The following is an 18,982-nucleotide window of genomic DNA, read 5'->3' on the forward strand; positions in this document are numbered from 1 at the left end:
AGAACAGAATCAGCGAACTTCTTTGTGTGGAGTCCGGTCAAACCCTGGTGGCATCCATGTTTTTTTTTATTATTATTAGAGACGCTTACGTGCGTATTCATTCCATATTTAGAATTCACTTTCCTAATATGGTAGGATGAAAATGCCCTGTAAAATACTGCAAAATTACGGCACGCTGTAACTTATGGCGTTACGGTGACAGATGTATAATAATATATTATAACAAGGCGTGGAAGTTGTAAATTTGATTACGTAGTCATATGATTACATTTACGGAAATGCAATTATGCAATACCAATTACCTATGTTAAGTTGCATTGCTTTGGAGGGACACTGAATGGCATACTGTAGACGGTACCCGTTTCTTCCACGACAACTGGGTTGATGAAACCTATTATATCATCAGCAGTTTTAATGCTTTCCACTTCAGAGTTTTACTGCCGGGAATTCGTCACAATATAAGTCTGCTCTTTCAATTGACTCAACAAACGTATATTACAAGTATAGTTAGCCTCTGTATATACTAAGTAGTCAACTTCTTTGTCCTACTTTAAGGCATGTTTTTCTTGGAATGAAAATTGTATCACAATCGGTGATTGAGACCTAAACACTTCTCCCAATGTTGATACGAGGACAAAACCACGGTACCATGCATGGTAGTTTGTGAATAGTGGTTGATGAGAATTTGGATCTGGCAATAGTTATGCAATATGAAAGAAGACGTATATGTTTTGCTGTATAGTCTATACTTTACTCTAGACTAACCCAGCGCTTAAAAAAATGCATACTGTCCATATACCATACTCTCGGCATTCAGAGCTTGTAATATGGCGTTCAATCGGAGGAGCGCAAAACTGTCTGTCATAAATAATTGTATATATTCATGAGTATCATAGGTATCTTAGCTTTCGGAATACAGTGATTGGGTTCATGTAATGATTCCGGCTGATCTGCACTGGCTCGGAAGATGAATTCTGATTGGCTAAAAAAACAAAAAAAAACTTGTGGCGTTGAATGCACGTTCATTGTCAGTATTGTTATGCCAATTCAAACTAGCTAATCATTTACAACCTTCCGAGCCAGTGCAGATTAGCCCAATGATTCCCCAGCCTCTCCGAACAAAACAAAAAAATACTTAACTCACTTGGCCGAAACTTCAAGTTGAAAGTAACCAGTCCCGGCACGTCCGAGATACACGTGTGGGCAGCGCACTCACGTTTTCGGACTTCTGGGAGACTGAACTGTCGGACGAATTCTACTTTCAGATTGTAGGTACCTAATTCGATAACCGATAGTTGTGCGTACTGAAATGTACCAAACGATGGAAAGCATTCATTATCATTGTGCCGTGCAAAAAAGACAGATAAAAATAGTGAAATGAGTTGTGATATGCACATACATTATGCGCTACGAAGTTACTTGGGACGAGATGATTATGTGGTATGAAAATGGCTTGGTCGTAGTGAGTTGGTACGAAGTTACCACGTGGTACAAAGTGACTATGGACGAAATGCACGTTTACGACGAAATCACCGTGTGGTACGAAGTGGCGGCTTGGACGTGTTGCATACACTTCCACGGCGTGCTGACATTTTTATCTAGCGAGTGGTGAAATAACGTTTGAGATGAACTCAACTCATTCCAATAAATTGATACCTGATGATGATGATTCACGCTGCTGAAAGTAAACACATTACTGTGTATTTCGCAGGTTTGTTTTCACATACACGCAGGTTATTGAGTAATGTGTCACTTAATATAATATACAAAATATTGGATACTTAAAATATAAGTGTTATTATTTTGTGGGGGAGCGAGTGTGTGAGATGTATGCTAGGTGTAGTTGTGCATAGTGGGTGTCTGTTCAATGTGATAAAATAAAAAAATGGTCATTCGGGCAATAACACGATTTGTTTGTTGTCTGCCCTCGGGCTGGTGGTCATGACCACAATATTGGCAGGCCCTGAGCAGGCATCAAATCGTGTGTTATTATTTAAATATTCACCTCTACCTGCGTATTTCTTACCTCAGACGTCAGTTTGTGTGTTACTGGCCTCTGATGTCATGACATCCGGGGCACTTACATTGACGGGGGGGGGGGGCGATGAAATATATGTATATCTGTATAACACATAACACTTCCGAATGCGTTTCTCCACTGGAGGGTAATTTTTAACTCGGAAAGTTCGCTTTTTTATCTAAGTGCCTTGTTGTTCTCCTTCGAATACAAAAATTGTCCATGGTCACGGTAACAACTCGAGGGTGATAATTTTTATATCAACTTCAGGCGAGGCCAATAAATGCACATTGTATATTCAAATTAAAGCGAAGAGTTGTGAATCGCGGCAATGTACCGCCGTTTATTTACGAAATTATAATCATCTGCACCCATGACAAACTTGCTACGATTGTATTGGTTGTCTGAGAATCAACTAAGCTCAACTCGAAGTAAAGTGGTCCAAAACCCTACTGACAGACTCTATATAAGCATTGTATTTGTGTATAATAACCTAAAGTAATGGTTTGGACAAAGCGGTTGTTTAAAACTCAAATTTCAAATAGTTCAGTGGCCATCCCCGCTTTGCCGTCAAATTGCAAGTGCCAACAAATATAGCGCCCCCAGTGATGACGTCCTGTCAACTCAGATCAGAGCATGCGCAAACAATACATACGCCATTTTGTTCGTGTATGCTGTGTTTACAAATTCTGTGCCTTGACGAAATATCTAATTGTCTTTGCATCTAGACTGATTTTACCTCTACAAACATGCCGGAGAGTAAGTATACGTTTATTTAGTTATGTACCGAGTGCAATTTACGGGTGAAATAATGCTATATAAAAGATAATTACTGTTTAGTGTCACGGAAAGTAGAAATTGCCGAGCCCTCTCTGTCGTTTCGCATTTTCAAGTGCAGAGTTGTGTAATTTTCAACGATAGAGTCGTTAGTGTGGACCTTCGCGGACTACCACTATGTGACAGACACACCAACCTTACTGCCACTGGAAAATCGTTTTTTTTTCGATGTGACAAGGATATTCGGTGGTCTTTCTACAATCAAAATTTGTTCTCGTCACATTCACAGTGGAGGGTTCAATGTGGAGTTAGCCCTGCGTACAGTGCTGTGTGTACGGGGACGCGTTCGGTTGATAGATGTCCCCACCACATGATCTATCAACCGAACGCGTCCCCGTACACACAGCACTGTACGCAGGGCTAATGTGGAGTGTGATTAGCATCACAGCTACGTTTGTTGTATCAAGTAATTAGTTTATTCATGGAATTCCGTAGTTTAAGTACTGGTTTCCGATTTATTTAGTATTAGTTGTAACGCTGACAATGTAATTATTGATATTTTCACAGAAGGAGATGAACCATTTTCCAACCCCCTGCCTCCACCAAATAGGAGGATATCCTATGAGGAGATGGATGCATCCGGGTAAGTATTGATTATCAAAGTCTATTTATTATTTATCTGAATTGTATCTAGGTATAGTGAAAATAAGTTTATTTTTTTGAATTGTGAACAGGGATCAAAATTGAAAGTATCCGAATACAAACCATTCTTGTTCACGGCTACATGTACACTGTACTATTTTCAAAATTTTGAAGCTCAGCTGAACTAACTTGTTTTTACTTTTTTCCTGAAATATATTTACAATGAAATATTGCATTTGTATTTTTGTTGTTGACACGACGTGTTTGTTTTGTACATGGCTACAAGTACCAATACACCTAATAACATTCTAATATGGTAGCCCAGTCAGTCGAATACATGTATGAATATTATTTAATTTTGAGCCTAAAGTGAATCATCGTACATCAATTAAGTTTACCGAGTGTCTTTCGACCTCCAGGCTTCATATTTTCATGTATTGATGTCTGGTTATCACTAATATTAACCATCTTTTGTTTGTTCAGCCATGTATAATAAAGCCTAGTGGTAGTAAAAAAATAAAATTACCAACATTTTTTTCCCCTTCACATTCTGTATATACATTTTGCATACGGAGAAATGTATTATATTACCATCTTCGTGAAATTCCCTATAGTGTCTACATGCTGATTAGTCCATCAATTATTGTTTTAAATAAAATGTATGCAGACTTTTGAAGTGTTTCCTGACATATACATTTGTATATTCATGTGTTTGAATAGCAAAATTTCAAGATAAAATATTGTGCACAAATGTACATGAATAGATACCTTTATAGGTACCTTTATAGTTCAATGTATAACAGTCATACACATTTTCTTTTCAGAAGATTTGTGTCCTCACCAACGATAATTAATATAGAATTGAAGCTATACACACATGTATTTGTAGTGTTGATATGTATGATTCATATGTCTATCATACATATGAATGACATAGCCATGTTATACAACATTCAATCTATTTTCTGTTAATTGTAGATCACAGACGTTGACAAATGAAGACTTTCGTAAACTTCTGATGACTCCGAGGTCAGCACCGAAAGAGGCTCCTCCAACAGCTATGGCAAGAAACAAACAGCCGTATGTATATCAATATATCGTACTAACCATGGCACACCTGCAGCATAATTAAAAACAGTCATTTGTTTAATTCACTTGATTTGACTTCTTTATTATTGCAGGGTTCTCCCCAGAAAAAATGCATAGCGTCGCGGCTAATTTGCATAATAATTTGCATATCATTTACATATCCTTCCTTCATTGATTAACAGAACTTATTTACAATTATGAATATTAGTGAGCTCAGTCATAGTGCAATTATTTTTTTTAATGGAATCAACACATTATGTTTCACAATTTAGAAGAGTTTGAAACATTCTCGAAATACAAATGCTGCAGCCTAAAAACAAACACAAATAAATTATTGTTGCAATTTAATTGTATTGTAAAACGTTGAGTGAAACGCATTCAAAACGTTAAGCCAGATTTATGTTCACGAATCTCATAATTTTATTCACTCCAAAAAGATTCTCCTTCAAAAAATCGATCATGTAATTAATTGGCGTATTGTTGTAATTTATTATTCATATCATCAACTTCTAAAACGTTTACAATTACAGTAATGAGCGAACAAATAAAGCTTAAAAAACGATCATCAAAGTTACGACGTGACATAACTTACTTGGTCATGTTATACACCAGTTATAGCAATAATTCCTCAAAAAATGTTACTTCTTTTTTTTTAGCTCCGCTGTCGACTTTTTTTATAGCATCATTATCACAGTTATTGGCCTAGACTGAGGCTGACATAAGAAACTATGAGGCTAATAAGACCCTTGGTGGACAATAACTGATCGGCTGAAGTGAAAGCCAATATCTTTTTAGCTCCGCTGTCGACTTTGTCGAGCGGAGCTTATCATATGAGTGATTGTCCGTCGTCCGTGTCAATGTTTTACTTTTTCGACTTCTTCTTGAAAACTACAAGCCTGAATGCTTTGATACTTGGTGTATATGTACCTTGGGTAGACCTCTCTTAGGTTTGTTCATTTCATGTTGATATCTTCAATTCTCTAATTTTGGTGAATATTTTTGTCATTTTTGGTAAAAAGTGATATTTTCGACTTCTTGTTAAAAACCGCAAGTCCAATTGATTTGATATTACATATATAGGTACTACATGTGGACCTCTCTCAGATTTGTTCATTTTGTGATGATATTTTCAATTCTCTAATTTTGGTAAATATTTTTGTAATTTTTGTTAAAAAAAAACTGACCCGCCATGATGTTTGTGAAACATTAGCATGTGTCCTTTGACCCAATGGGTCAAGAATGCCATTAACCAATAAAAATACCGTTTGGTAATGTCGGTAGAATCCAAAGTTTTCCGGTAGTGATCAAAAACATTACATTGCGGAAGTAAAGCGATGTCGTAGCACGATGTGTTGGCATCGTTTTCAATTGAAAACTGCATGATGGCTTTCGGAAGAGGTGATTTGCAATTTTTAAAAGGTAAAATAGGTCTTGAAAGAACAGTTTTTACATGATTCGCAATGATAACAGTTCAAATGTTTTTTACCAAATCACGCAATAAACACGTTGTTTTTTTCGTGAGTAGCGTGAACTAATCGTGAACTCCGCTTTGAACATGTTATATCAAGGTGGAATTGATTTTGAAAGAATTTTAGCCTTCAATCTAAAGACTGACTATCGCAGAAAGTATTTACTTACAAACAGAGGTGCTAATTTCACAAATTAGGTCTATTGTTTACAAATTATAATCCACGACAGGCAGGATGCGTGTTGGTCGGTACGTAATTATGATAACAATCAGACAATAGTCCTGGTCGGAAGTGTTTCTGTGGTAGTCACTAATTTTGAGTGACCAAACAAAGCTTTTGCACATGTGATATTGGCATGTCAAATATGAAATTAAGCACCGAGGTGGGAACACATAGCGCCGAGGTCCCAAGTAAAGCGCCGAGATTCACAAGTATAGCGCCGCGGACCTCGGCGCTAAAAAGCCCTGGGGAGAACCCTGTTATTGTGATGTTTGTATACCGGTACATGAGAAGTCTGCCTAAGTTGACAAGAGTTTTGATCACTCATTAATGTTCATGATGTAATTAACATGTATGTTGTATCTATCACAGAATGCCTGTTGAGTATGAAGAAAGTGATGATAAAGGGGCTTTGAGAAGAAAGAAAAAAAGGTGAGTACGCCTCATTTTGTTTTTTGGTGTTGTTATGTATAAGTGTGTAGTTTTATATTTAAATTTGCTTATTTTTTTTTCAAATTATTATAGCTACTATGCGAAAATCAAGAAGGAGGAACTTGAGAGGCAAGCTGAACTTGCTAAGAAATACAGAGATAGGGTAAGTTGATAAATACATGCCATGCCTGTTATTTACACCTAGTCTCAATAAGAGCTTCAATGGCTGCTGTGTGGCCTCACAGGTGTTCGTACTTTTGTTTTTGATGTGTATATATCAGGAATTTAAATTTAAATAGAGGAACATGGTCTCCAAATATTCTGAAAAAAGCTGGTTGTCGTCTTTCACTTAAACCTGTATAGTGTTTGGGTCAGCAGTCATGTTAAAATCTGGCTCAAAATAATTTAAAATTTTGTTTTCAGCGAAATTGTAGATACTTTGTTAATACTATCTTGGGTTGAAGTGATCGTGGAATTTCTGTATTTGTGTTTCATAGTTGTTCCAATGGACAACCAGTTTCTATATTTGGGTTCCCCACGACAAAGTTAATTGTTGTAGGCAACGTGATAACTGCTAATTTCAACGGCAACCCCATTGTGAGGTACGCGATGGTAGAGATGAAAACCTTTATTCAATATTCACAGTCTGTTGGTTGTCATTTTATTAAATCTCCAATTGAGGTCAAGGATAATGTGACTAGCTTTATTATTACACTTGATAGGCCAGAGAAAGGCGTGATGGTGTGAACAAGGATTACGAAGAAACGGAAATGATTAGTACAACTGCAAACTACAAAGCAGTTGCCCCAGATGTACAATCGTGAGTACTTTGAACTCTTGCTGCACCACTTGATAATATGCATTGAGACTCATGTACATGTACAGTGTGTCATCTAACAGAACTGATTTTGTATGGATTTTGAGTCAAAATGGAATCCCCAGAATAATTTAAAGTTACCTTGTTTGACTGCTTGGAAGAGAGATCTATAAGAAAAAAAAATTAGTATGACTGTTGGTGATTCCAGATAGTGCAACAAAAATGTTGGTGGCCTCTGATTATGTTTTCACACATATTTTGTTTAAAAAATACATGTATGAATTCTCATTTACCAAATTTCAAATTCCCAACTGTAGTTAGATATTTTTTCAGGTCACTTTTTCAATGTAGGATTCCCTATTGAGTTAATGACATGTCTGGCAATGAGCATAACTAATTCCCTCACCAAAATTCTCTACACCAGTGATGCAACATATTGACTTAGAGGGCGCACTCTTAACGTGTCATGTAGTCTATACATCTTGCACTTTCTTTATGATGGTTTAATTCTGCTATTGGGTGAAGTGATGATATGAGAAAAATTATTCCTGCCAGCCCCCCCCCCCCCCCCCCCCCCCCCCCCCCCCATGGTTGTGGACACAGACTCCTGTATTTTTCTGTGACATTGATCATGAAAGCCGTTCACTGAATTTCAGAGTGACTATCATACCATACAAACAAAAGCCGCTGATGGTTACTAGTTACTGGGGTACCTCCAACATTGATTGTGTATTTTTTTCTCAACATGGTTGGAATGTAGATCAGATAAAATTAGTTTTGTAGATAGATTTATGTCTAATAGAATTTTGGTGGTCATCATTATCTGACATACTTGATCATGTTGCTTGATATTGTAGAAGCATTCATTTTCTCTATTTCTATATTTGAACTTATTTTACGAATCACATGTGGATTTAAATTAGAAGATGAAATGAAAACAGAGTGAATAATTATTGCTTACAGTAGCACATTGATTCATTAATTAAACCAATGTTTAAAATTTCATTGTCATTGACCACATAAAAATGTTACGATTTGGGTGACTACAGGACACATCAATACTAGTTTGACTCAACTAAACTTTTGCAACTAAATGCTAGAATTGCCAATCATGGGAAATCAATTAGTGGTATTGTACCATGCATGCGATAGACAGTGTAAGAAACAGTTGGAAGTACAATGTAGGAGTTAATCATGTGGCTGGTGTGGCCTTGGCTGTTTAACTTGCTTTTTGGAACATCATATGTATTATTATCTTCTTAGTGGTGACACAGCTGCTATCAGACGTCGTCAGGTGATTGAAGAATCCAAATACCTTGGTGGTGATATGGAACATACTCATTTGGTGAAAGGGTTGGATTATGCATTGCTGCAGAAGGTAAGAATTCGATTTAATTGAGCACAATAGATTTCAGTAATAATCTTGGTGATGATATTATGCATATTTTTTTCTGTGCTATTGAAACCAAAGTCTTTCTGTGTGTATGTTCGCCACACGAACTTTTTAGATCGCCTTTCATTTTCTACAGACTATTTAACCCTTACACCCCCAGTTCCCTCTTTTCATCACAAATTCAAAAATGCTCCTGTTTATAGTCTGTACTTTCCTTCATAAGATTGGGACAACAATAGTAAAAAATTTTGAGTAAAAACATAAAATGACTCAATATTGTCTAATGGCTCAGAAAATTAGGGTTCATTTCCAGAAATATTTAAGGATATTAAAAAAAAAGTGCAGAACAATTTGGGCAAGAAATTCTGGTGGTGAAAAGGTTAAATATGTCATTGATATGCAAATTAAATGCAAATTAGATCTCACAGCATATTAGTAGACTAGTGTAGATTATATTATTAATAGTGTAGAGATCACTGTATGGCATTAGTACTATGTATTTTATTATGTGTTTAGGTAAGAGCTGAGATCACTACTAAAGAGAAAGAAGAGGATGAACTGGAGCATGTGTTTAAGCAGAAGAAAGATGTGTAAGTACACTATGTATCATTGTCTGTCCATTCGCCCGTCTGTTGTATCTGGCTAAGGATGTTTTAGAACATTATCTAATGCAGGCACGAATGCTGATTTATATACAGTCAGGTTGAATTTCAGGTGTATAATGTTATTTATGATATTCTAATATTTAAATATTGTTTATTTAGGGAGAAAGAGGAGGATGAGAAAATACAGTTTAGGACTAAACTTGGTGAGTTTACCAAAGATGTGACTGTTATTTTCAGCGTGGCTGGAACCTCACATACCAACATATCACTGAGACATTTAACATGCAGTTAAACCTGTGTATAGTAATCACCAATTGTAGACGGATGGTCCTTATCTGGAGGGTTGATTATTTTTATGGATTGCCAACTCATACTATTTCACATATTTGTCCAGAAAATAATGAACTGTCGAAACAAAAACACATTTATTTGAGTTGAAAAGCATTTATAATATGCTTGATTAGAGGAAATTAAAAATTGTTTTAAAAAAATTAAAATGCTACATATTGTTTTGGTCGCTGAACTAAAACATATCTGCATAACTATGGCTTAAACTTGAAATGGCGGTCACATAAAATACATGTAAATGGTCGTTATACACAGGTTGGCTTATATGCAGGTGGTCCCTAACACAGGTTTGAATGTATTTGTAAATGTTACTTTTATCTCGTACTATTTAACAAGTTGTCTCTTTCTTAAAAAGCTGTACGTGTTAATGGCATCTCCATTATAACAACCTTGCAAAATGTCTATTGTAATTATCAAACCACCAGCTTTAATAGTAAAACATGTTACAATCTCATATGGCAAAATGATGGACTGTGTGTTTTGTATATTTTTCTCAGTAATCAAAGTCTTTACATTTACAGGAAAAAGCGTCTTTCGCACATTATTTCGTTCGAGGCAGCATGAACGTAATGAATTATTTTGGCCTGGACGTATGGCATATGTTGTTGACCTTGAGGATGAGTACCTAGAAAGTGACATCCCAACAACATTAATCAGAAGCAAAGCTGATCTACCAAATCTAGAGGTAAGATAATAGCATGGTTTTTTTCCTCCTGCAAATTTATACTGTAAATGCATTTCAATATTTGGTCTATTGCTCTACACAAAAGTCCAAATTGCATTTATCTTATGCTAGATAATTGAAATATGTCTTATAGACTATTGATACAATGCTGTCATTAATATGTGATTTTAATGTGAGCAAACATGGTAATTATTCACTGCATTTAAATGTTGGTATTTTGGCTGATAAGAGAATTTGCTAAATTGAATTCCTGAGAACATGTGAAATTAAAGCACAACGTATTATTTCACTGAAAATAAGAACTAGTAAATATGATCAAAATATTAAATTAAATACCAGTGTTTTATCTCATTTTTCAGTTGTCTTAATAAAGTAGAGTTATAGATAGGGTCACGGTGGCGTTTGACACTATGGGTAGTTGTATTTCCTGGGATTAAAAAAATTGCTATTCGAACAACTAAATATATTCATTATAGACAAGTGTGCTTAAATGCCCTGTGGGGGTGTTTTTTTCCACTGATTGCTATATACATTTGTACATATAAGAAGTAGTAGATTACAAAAAGTTTTTCAGCTCCCCATTAATAAGTTATCGAAACTGACTTTACTCTCTTTGTTGCTCATAGAATTTGCACATTTTCTTTCTGATCTCTTTCACAAAGATATACATATACATATTGTTTGTCTTCAACATGCAAGTTTATCACAAAACAATATGAAATTATGCAGAACTACTAATGTGTACGTGAATTTGTAATGATAATTTTTCTTGTAGTCGCATACTACATTGACAACCAACGATATCGTTATCAACAAGCTGACGCAGATTCTATCATACTTGAGACAAGGTGCTAGAACTAGTAAAAAACTAAAGAAGAGAGACAAAGCAGGTATGTGATGCATATATTCTACTGTATGTGGGACAGTCATCACTGAAATATGTGGGCTTGTGGTGGAAATATTACAGGAAATATCGAGTTTAAGTTTACATGTAATTGCTTGAAGGTTTAGATAAAACAATTTGTTGATGCAATGCATTGTTTTAAAGTTATTGCAAATTTGCTTGCTAATTCCCCAAGCTTACTTTTTGAAAAAAGTACAATAACTTAATATCCATAAAATTGTCTTACACTATACTAAATCATATAATGAAGAATATATCTACAAAACAAATTCTCTAAAATAATATTTCCTAGAAGTTGAGTAAGTGGTCAAAAATATATATATATATATAGCCGAAAATGTAATAAGCTTGCCCAAACATTTAGGAATTCAACTATTGAGCATAAGTTTGACTACTACATCCTTATTTGGTCAATGAACAAAACTATTATTGTGTATCTTGTTTTTATCAACAAGGTAGCAGTTACTTTGTACCAGTATATTGAAGGATTATTAGAATATCAGAAACCATATTTCATGAGTGGAGTGGACATGTATTTCATAGTATAATAATTAAGAAGTGTATTTATTTTGTAGGCAAAGATAAAGAAGAGAGGCGTGAAAAGCTGACTGGTGGTGAGGAGAAGTAAGTGCTAAATAAATGTAATAAAAAAAATTGTTGTTAATATTTTAATCACCAGTATTTCACATCATAGTTGAACTAGAAAATTTTTATTTGTAACATGGTTGGGTTATCTGTTCAAAATGGGCGAATTATAACGTAATAAACTTAGACATTTTGTTCTATTTATTAATTTTAACCAAACTCAATTATATGTCAACTTTTCTTTCTGAATTTACAGCGATGCTAAAAATAACTCAGCGATGAGGCTGATAAAATTGACGTAAAATAGTCACCTGGAATTCATGCTTTGTGATATGTGACCTCAAAACTTTTTATTGTATGCAATCTCTAACTATAGTTATGTTGTAGCTTGTTAACTTTTGAAAGGAATACTTCATACAAGGTAGTTTTACTTTTCAGTATATTCGGTGACATCGGTGACTACATGCCCACAGTGAAGCCTGGTTCCTCAAGGGAGAAAGGTCGAGATAGGGACAGAGATTATAAAAAGACAAAAAGTTATTTTGAAAAGCCCAAAGATGAAGAGGTATGTTGAGTTTCCAGCAAATATTTAATTACATACACTGTATATATCTAGCTGATGTTAACATTAACCTGTTAACATTAGCATTTTACAAACATGCAAGGGTTAAAAATCCACATCACTGATGAATACATAAAAATTATGACTTTTATCACGTATGCGTTTATTTGGAATTGTCAAAGCAGGATGAATATATTTTAGAATATTTATGCGCTGTGTAACATAGGTGGAACACATCATGGTCAGCGAGAGGACTACCGAATAACATGCATATTATTTGTGTGTTTTTTAGCATGAAGATGACAGACATGGTAAATCTACGAAAGATTTTGTGAAAGATATTCATGACAGATTTGGGAAGGTAAGAGAGAGTTATTTATGACGTCAATACTTATATGAAAGTGTAGAAAAAGGATAAGGTTCTTATTGTAGAAGAATAGGCATTTCATTCTGCAGATTTTAAACATATTTACCATTATCATTCGCAATAATGATATTTATAATAACTATTTCATTACATCACGTATATCAGCTCGATACATGTCCTGTTTACTGCCACGTATTGCATTTAGCAGTGCATCCCATAAAATAACATTTGTTTGTTGTCTAAATGTTAACTGTGTATACGTCACAGAAAAACTGAATACCATATTGTCCATTAATCGTACAAATAATATTATTTTTCTTCCAATAGTCTAAAGAAACTGATGCCCGTTTAGCTGCTGGATGGGCTCCTGCGGATCTCAAATATCCTTTCAGTTTTTTGTGCATTTACATATATGTAATGCTGTATATATCAGGAGAAATATTCACTGGGTTTATTAGCAGATTCCATGTTTCTAAGATATTCAGTATTTATTACATTCAATGAATTGTGAAGGAACCATGCACTTTACTATTATTACATTTAACAATAGAAAACAATTGAATATGTGCATGTAAAAAGCCTTTCGAATCGACCCTCTTTAATGAGCATGAGCATATAAGCATATTATGTGTGTTTATCTTTTATCAGTCCATAGTGTATATACTAGTATGTCCTATCACTTGGGACAAAGTAAGAAAAGCTGCTTTGTTGGTTCCTTAACTTTTTGGTACATTAGAACAAGAAGCTGGGAAAGGCAATCAAAAACCATCAAGTAAGGAGGATAAAGATCGAGGGTAGGTTCTCATTAACTTGTGTACTGGACAGTGTTCACCTTGTCTGTGTTGTAGTTTAACAAGTCTGATTACCTAAATCAGCAGTTGTCATACCAATTTGTGTTGGTTAGTATGCAACGCATGTAAAATTTATTGTTAACTTAAAATACAACTTTATGATGTCATATTTTATGTGACCAGAATTGTTGTGGAACATAATTATGTTTTGGTTACGAGTTGTCCAAACATTCTTTCATGCTCATCAAGCGATATATGACAAAACCAAAATCCACTTTTAGGCATGGTTCTGGGTACAGGCGAGATGAATCACGTGGTAAGCAGGGCAAGAGACGAGATAAAGATATGTTTGTGCCAGATAGTTATGCTGAATGTTACCCAGGGTAAGACAATACTCTTTTAAAGCTGCATTACCAGATATATTTTGTTTGTCAAATCTGATTATGTATGTGCCATATACCAAATGCAACAATTACAGTATTCACAAGATATCTGGGTCACAAAGTGTTTGCAAACAGCCGTACATCACCAAGCATTTATGTAGACTCGGCTATGATACAATTTTCAGCAGCTGAGGGCATCAACAAGTCCACTGAATTGTACACGAAACTGGCGGCTGTTTAATGTGGCCTATCATTAATCCAAGTTTGTCGAGAAGAAAGAAAGTTGAGGGATTTGTTTAAACATTTGTTTTGTTATGAGATTTCATAGCATTTATTGCCACTTTGTCCAAGCGAACATGGAACATTTCAGACTTCCTAGGCTAGTTGTGTTCAGCGTCTTGCAAAGCAGGATACACCATGCATGTCAGTATTTTAGGTATTCCAAATAAAAAAAAAAATCGGTTAGGTCTTAACATGCATAACTCACATACACTGCTGTAACTGTTGCTTTCAAGTCATGGCTTCAAGCATCAAAATTGTCAAACTAAATGCCAGTGAAAATAAATGGTTTAACAGTATTTAGTTGTTTGAATGCCAATTTTACTTGTCCATACACATATGTACTATAAAACTACCCCCATAGTGTTTAACCCTGCCTTCTGTAATTTGGCAACTTTGATATGTCATACGAATTGTGATGATACCACAGGGACTACACATGATGAACACTAGCAAGGATGATGTCATTCACAATATGACTTGTTTCAGTTTAACTTAACAATGACTTGATATTGTGTTTGTATTGACAGAGCTATTGAAACAGAAGATGCTACATATGACAGTGATGATGAACCAGACTACAGTAAAATGGATTTAGTAAGTCATTGTTTTATTCATGGAAATAGTTTATCTGCTACCAATAAAGAATCTTGAATACCAGTACGACTACGAGCACATTTTATATGTGTCCATGCATTGTTGTAAAATACCTTGACATTCATGTCACTCAAATATAGCTGATGCTATTATTAAAGATGCAATATGGATGAAAACATGTATTTAGTATTATTGTGTTTCAACACTTTTATACTGTAGACTAAATCAGACTTATTATTTAAAATACAATGTAAACTAAAAACATCTTATTTTCAGAACACCTAACACTATTCATTAGATGAGAAATCAAAACCACTAATACGCACAAGCAGTATTGTACATACCAAAATAACCACTGTAAATGCGTATCAAGGAATTTCATAGTTACATCAAAGGAATACTGTCATGTGCTACATAAACAGCGTTTTCAGTTCATGAAAAATCATAGTCTAGTGTACCTGTCAGTATATACTAGTCTATTCCGTATTACGTCCTCCAGACATAATAAAGGTCATGCATATTTAGGTTATAATTGTTTGTTTGTAAGTTGAAAGTAAAACAACTCTACTTTTAATATGGGCTTTCAGTAAGGTGCATTTTGTATGTGTTGACCCTAGAAGTTATGTGATCATCACCAAATTCTATTGACACTGAGAATGGTTTTACTTGATTCACAGGGTAATAAGAAGGGTCCTGTTGGACGATGGGATTTTGATACACAAGAAGAGTACAGTGATTACATGAATAATAAGGAGGCACTGCCAAAGTAAGTAACTATGGCAACCATACAGAATAATCTAGAATTTATAGTAAAATTAAGGACGTTTGGGCTGCATTGAAGACTATATGCCATGTTTATCATACTTTCATTGTTGTGGGTTTATGCCACCAGGATACTAAAAATGAAAACAATAACATTTTTGAAATACAATAATCCATACAATACAATAATGTCAAAGAAATTAATTAAACTGGCATTTTTGCACTGGTTTCTCTGGTGAAATTATTTTGTTATATCTCAAAATTTGGCACGGTGACATGGTATAAAAAGTCATGATATTATTATGGACACGAGTCCTAATATTATCTAGCATTTTTAACAAATTGAAATACAATTTAAAGAGTTTCTAGGGAGATAATAGTGTACCCATTCTCTCCCATAATGCACTGCATACATGGGCAGTAACGTACTCAGTAGTGAACACTTTGAATTTGACCCAAGCAGCCTTGAATATCTCTTGATCGAAACAACAGTTGAATAATGAAGACCAGGTGATGTTCAGAAAATAAAATAATTTGAATAAAATTTGCATTCCCATTTATCTCTATTATTTATTACATATTATATATTATACATGTATACTCATATTCAGAGCTGCTTTCCAGTTTGGAGTTAAGATGTCAGAGGGCCGTAAAACTAGAAGAGCAGGGTTTGGTGAGAAGAATGAAAAAGCAGAATTGAACAGGGAGTGGCAAAAGATCAGCAATGTGAGTTTCATCTATATTTTAATTACACTTGCTTTTCATTGGTTCAGTAAAGTTATTCACACACAAATCAAAGATCATAAGTCAAAATCCAATTGATAATCCATACCAGTTTTCATGCGATTGATAAATTAACTTGTGAACAAAAATGTGTGAAGCAGCAGTTTGACAACACATCTGTAAATTGGAAATAAGTAAGAACATGTTTGATTGTTTGGAATAAATTGAATGAAATTGTCCCAAGTAGAGAAAAATGTAAAACACTAAACATGCAATCATGTTCCATTGTTTTGAAGCCAGACTTATAATTTGTTGAATACACAATACACATAATTATCATAACAATAAACACGATAGACTAACACACTTTATTGTTATGCAAATTAATTAATGACATGTGGTTTTCATATACTGATAAATTGTTGAAATGAAGTCTACTTTTTATTTTGTGCTAAAATCATTTAGCATACATATACAAAATATATTTGTGTACACATTGTGCATTTTTTTTCTGATATAAAATCAGTATATTTGATCTTAGCATAATTTTTAATCGAAGGTATAAATTCACTGTACCACACAATTTTGTATGCGTCATTGAGACATCATTCTGATCCATAGCATGGCCGCAGTTCATCTCAAAGCTCCAACAAGCAGCATGTTGTTCTTATCAGCTGCTAGTGAATATTAAGACAGATTTCAATACTTAATATGTGCATCTTTGATTAAATATACTTGTCCATCATTTTATATAATTTGGCAAAAGTCAAAAACACTGCAAAATGTATTAAAACAGTGTGATGACATTGCATATGATAGACTAGCAATAGTATCCAATGTGGGATTGTGAAAAGGTGAATATGATCTTTAAATTTATCATTATTCTCTTTTCTAGATTATTGCAAAACGAAAAGCCAGTGAATTAAAGTAAGTTTCACTTATTCCATTTAGTTAACATTATTTTATTCCATTGTACAACAGGTAAACAATAACAATCAAGGTGGGGGGTCTGTTTTTGTAGATGTGATGTCATCTAAGTCATTGATAACCCACAAAAAGAACATCATCTTGTATCCTACAGGTGTACATCACATATATATGATTCTTTTGTTTTTTGTATTAAACATTTATTACAGTACTGTAAAATGACTAATTTTCACTGGGTTTAAATTTCACTGATTTACCATTTCAGGCATATTCAGTGGGTTTAAATTCACGGTTTCGTCATTTAGATAATGTGTTCTATGCTAAATTTTACATATTCACTGTGTTTTAATTTAGCGCATTTTTCCAGTCAGCGAAATAAGCTATAATTAAAACCCAGTGAATAATTACCCCTTTTACAGTAATTGTTTGTGTGTTTTTTAACGACAAATCTGATGATGTCCTTCTTAATGTAATTCATTTACAATGACTCTCCATATCATTAGGCCTTAGAGAGTAATTGATGTATAGTAAGTGCAATAATATATATGGTCACTAATAGAATGTTTATAGGTGCCAATCTGAATGTTTGGTCTGATGTAATTCTTTGTGCCAAATTAATACTAAAAAATCCATTTAATTTGTTTGGGCTCAGTTACATAAAAAAAACATCTTGTTGGTGACTTAGGTGAAAGTTGATGGATAATAATATTATTGATACTCTGTGACTTTTACTCAATATACTGTATAAATTTTAGTTTCAGTATGGTTTGTTTTTATAAACAACTGTCAAATAAGCATAAAATAGCAATTTAACAGTGGTTTCCATAGAATTCAATGAATTTTTCATTAAAAGCCCACTAAAATAATTGCAATTTGTTTATTCATTTGTTTAATCATGAACAAATACTTTGTACATCTGAGAGACTGTAAATAATTTGTTTGGACTAAATGATAACTGACCAAAATTTTTAGATATTTCATACAAAACAATGGTAAAATGTCTCAAAACGTGCTATTTTCACTCTAATTTGTACTTAGATTTTCACCAAAGTTAATCCAGTAACCTCATATTTTTATTTATTTTTTTACACATCTCACATATATGACATACTTTTACTATTGAGTAATATTCTATTTTTAAGAGGACTGCTTCAATTTATATTCAGCAGTTAATTTACATGGAAGGTACTTCATAAATTTCAGATTCTGAATGCAATTTTTAATGATTATTCTTCGTAATTCTTGTATTTTAGGGGTGAACATGTTAAAGTACCAAGATACTAGGAGTGAAGATTTCAATTTTACAGTTCCTTGGAGTTCATAGGCCTTCTGGTTGTGTCATACTGCCTTCTGATAGCTTCCACTGGTAGCTGAAATTAATGGGATAAATTACATCAGCAAGAGATGTTTTAATGATATTTTTTGAAATTGATGATCAGTTTTGTGGTAAAATGGATTTGATGGGAGATCGAATTTTTATGTGATCACCACAAAGGTATGGTTTATGAATATGCTGATTGATACATTGGAGTTTCACTCCATGTGTTTATATGGAAGCACATGGTTGTAATTGTGAAATTAAGATCTAATAAACAGTTATAAATATGAA

The 18,982-nt window shown here is 34.1% G+C and overlaps 1 protein-coding gene across 1 annotated transcript; it reads left to right on the top strand.

The window, feature by feature from the left end:
- The first annotated feature begins 2,667 nt into the window (after positions 1-2,667).
- On the top strand, positions 2,668-18,982 carry LOC100377314 (protein Red-like). The gene is made up of 22 exons (XM_006814640.3): positions 2,668-2,776; positions 3,362-3,437; positions 4,415-4,516; positions 6,586-6,645; positions 6,739-6,808; positions 7,368-7,465; positions 8,726-8,840; positions 9,372-9,445; positions 9,620-9,663; positions 10,330-10,493; positions 11,269-11,383; positions 11,973-12,021; positions 12,421-12,547; positions 12,837-12,905; positions 13,239-13,291; positions 13,643-13,705; positions 13,984-14,085; positions 14,895-14,961; positions 15,639-15,727; positions 16,335-16,449; positions 17,342-17,373; positions 18,627-18,982. The coding sequence occupies exons 1-22, from the start codon at positions 2,767-2,769 to the stop codon at positions 18,655-18,657; spliced, it is 1,725 nt and encodes a 574-aa protein (XP_006814703.1). The 5' UTR covers positions 2,668-2,766; the 3' UTR covers positions 18,658-18,982.

This window comes from Saccoglossus kowalevskii, chromosome 4 (assembly GCF_978046115.1).
Source record: "Saccoglossus kowalevskii chromosome 4, keSacKowa6.1, whole genome shotgun sequence".
NCBI lineage: Eukaryota > Metazoa > Hemichordata > Enteropneusta > Harrimaniidae > Saccoglossus > Saccoglossus kowalevskii.

Bases quoted from the DNA above. Each gene is read 5' to 3' on its own strand.
- LOC100377314 (XM_006814640.3), top strand. The intron at 6,646-6,738 runs GTGAGTACGCCT...AAATTATTATAG, and splicing joins TTGAGAAGAAAGAAAAAAAG to CTACTATGCGAAAATCAAGA. The intron at 9,446-9,619 runs GTAAGTACACTA...TTGTTTATTTAG, and splicing joins TTTAAGCAGAAGAAAGATGT to GGAGAAAGAGGAGGATGAGA.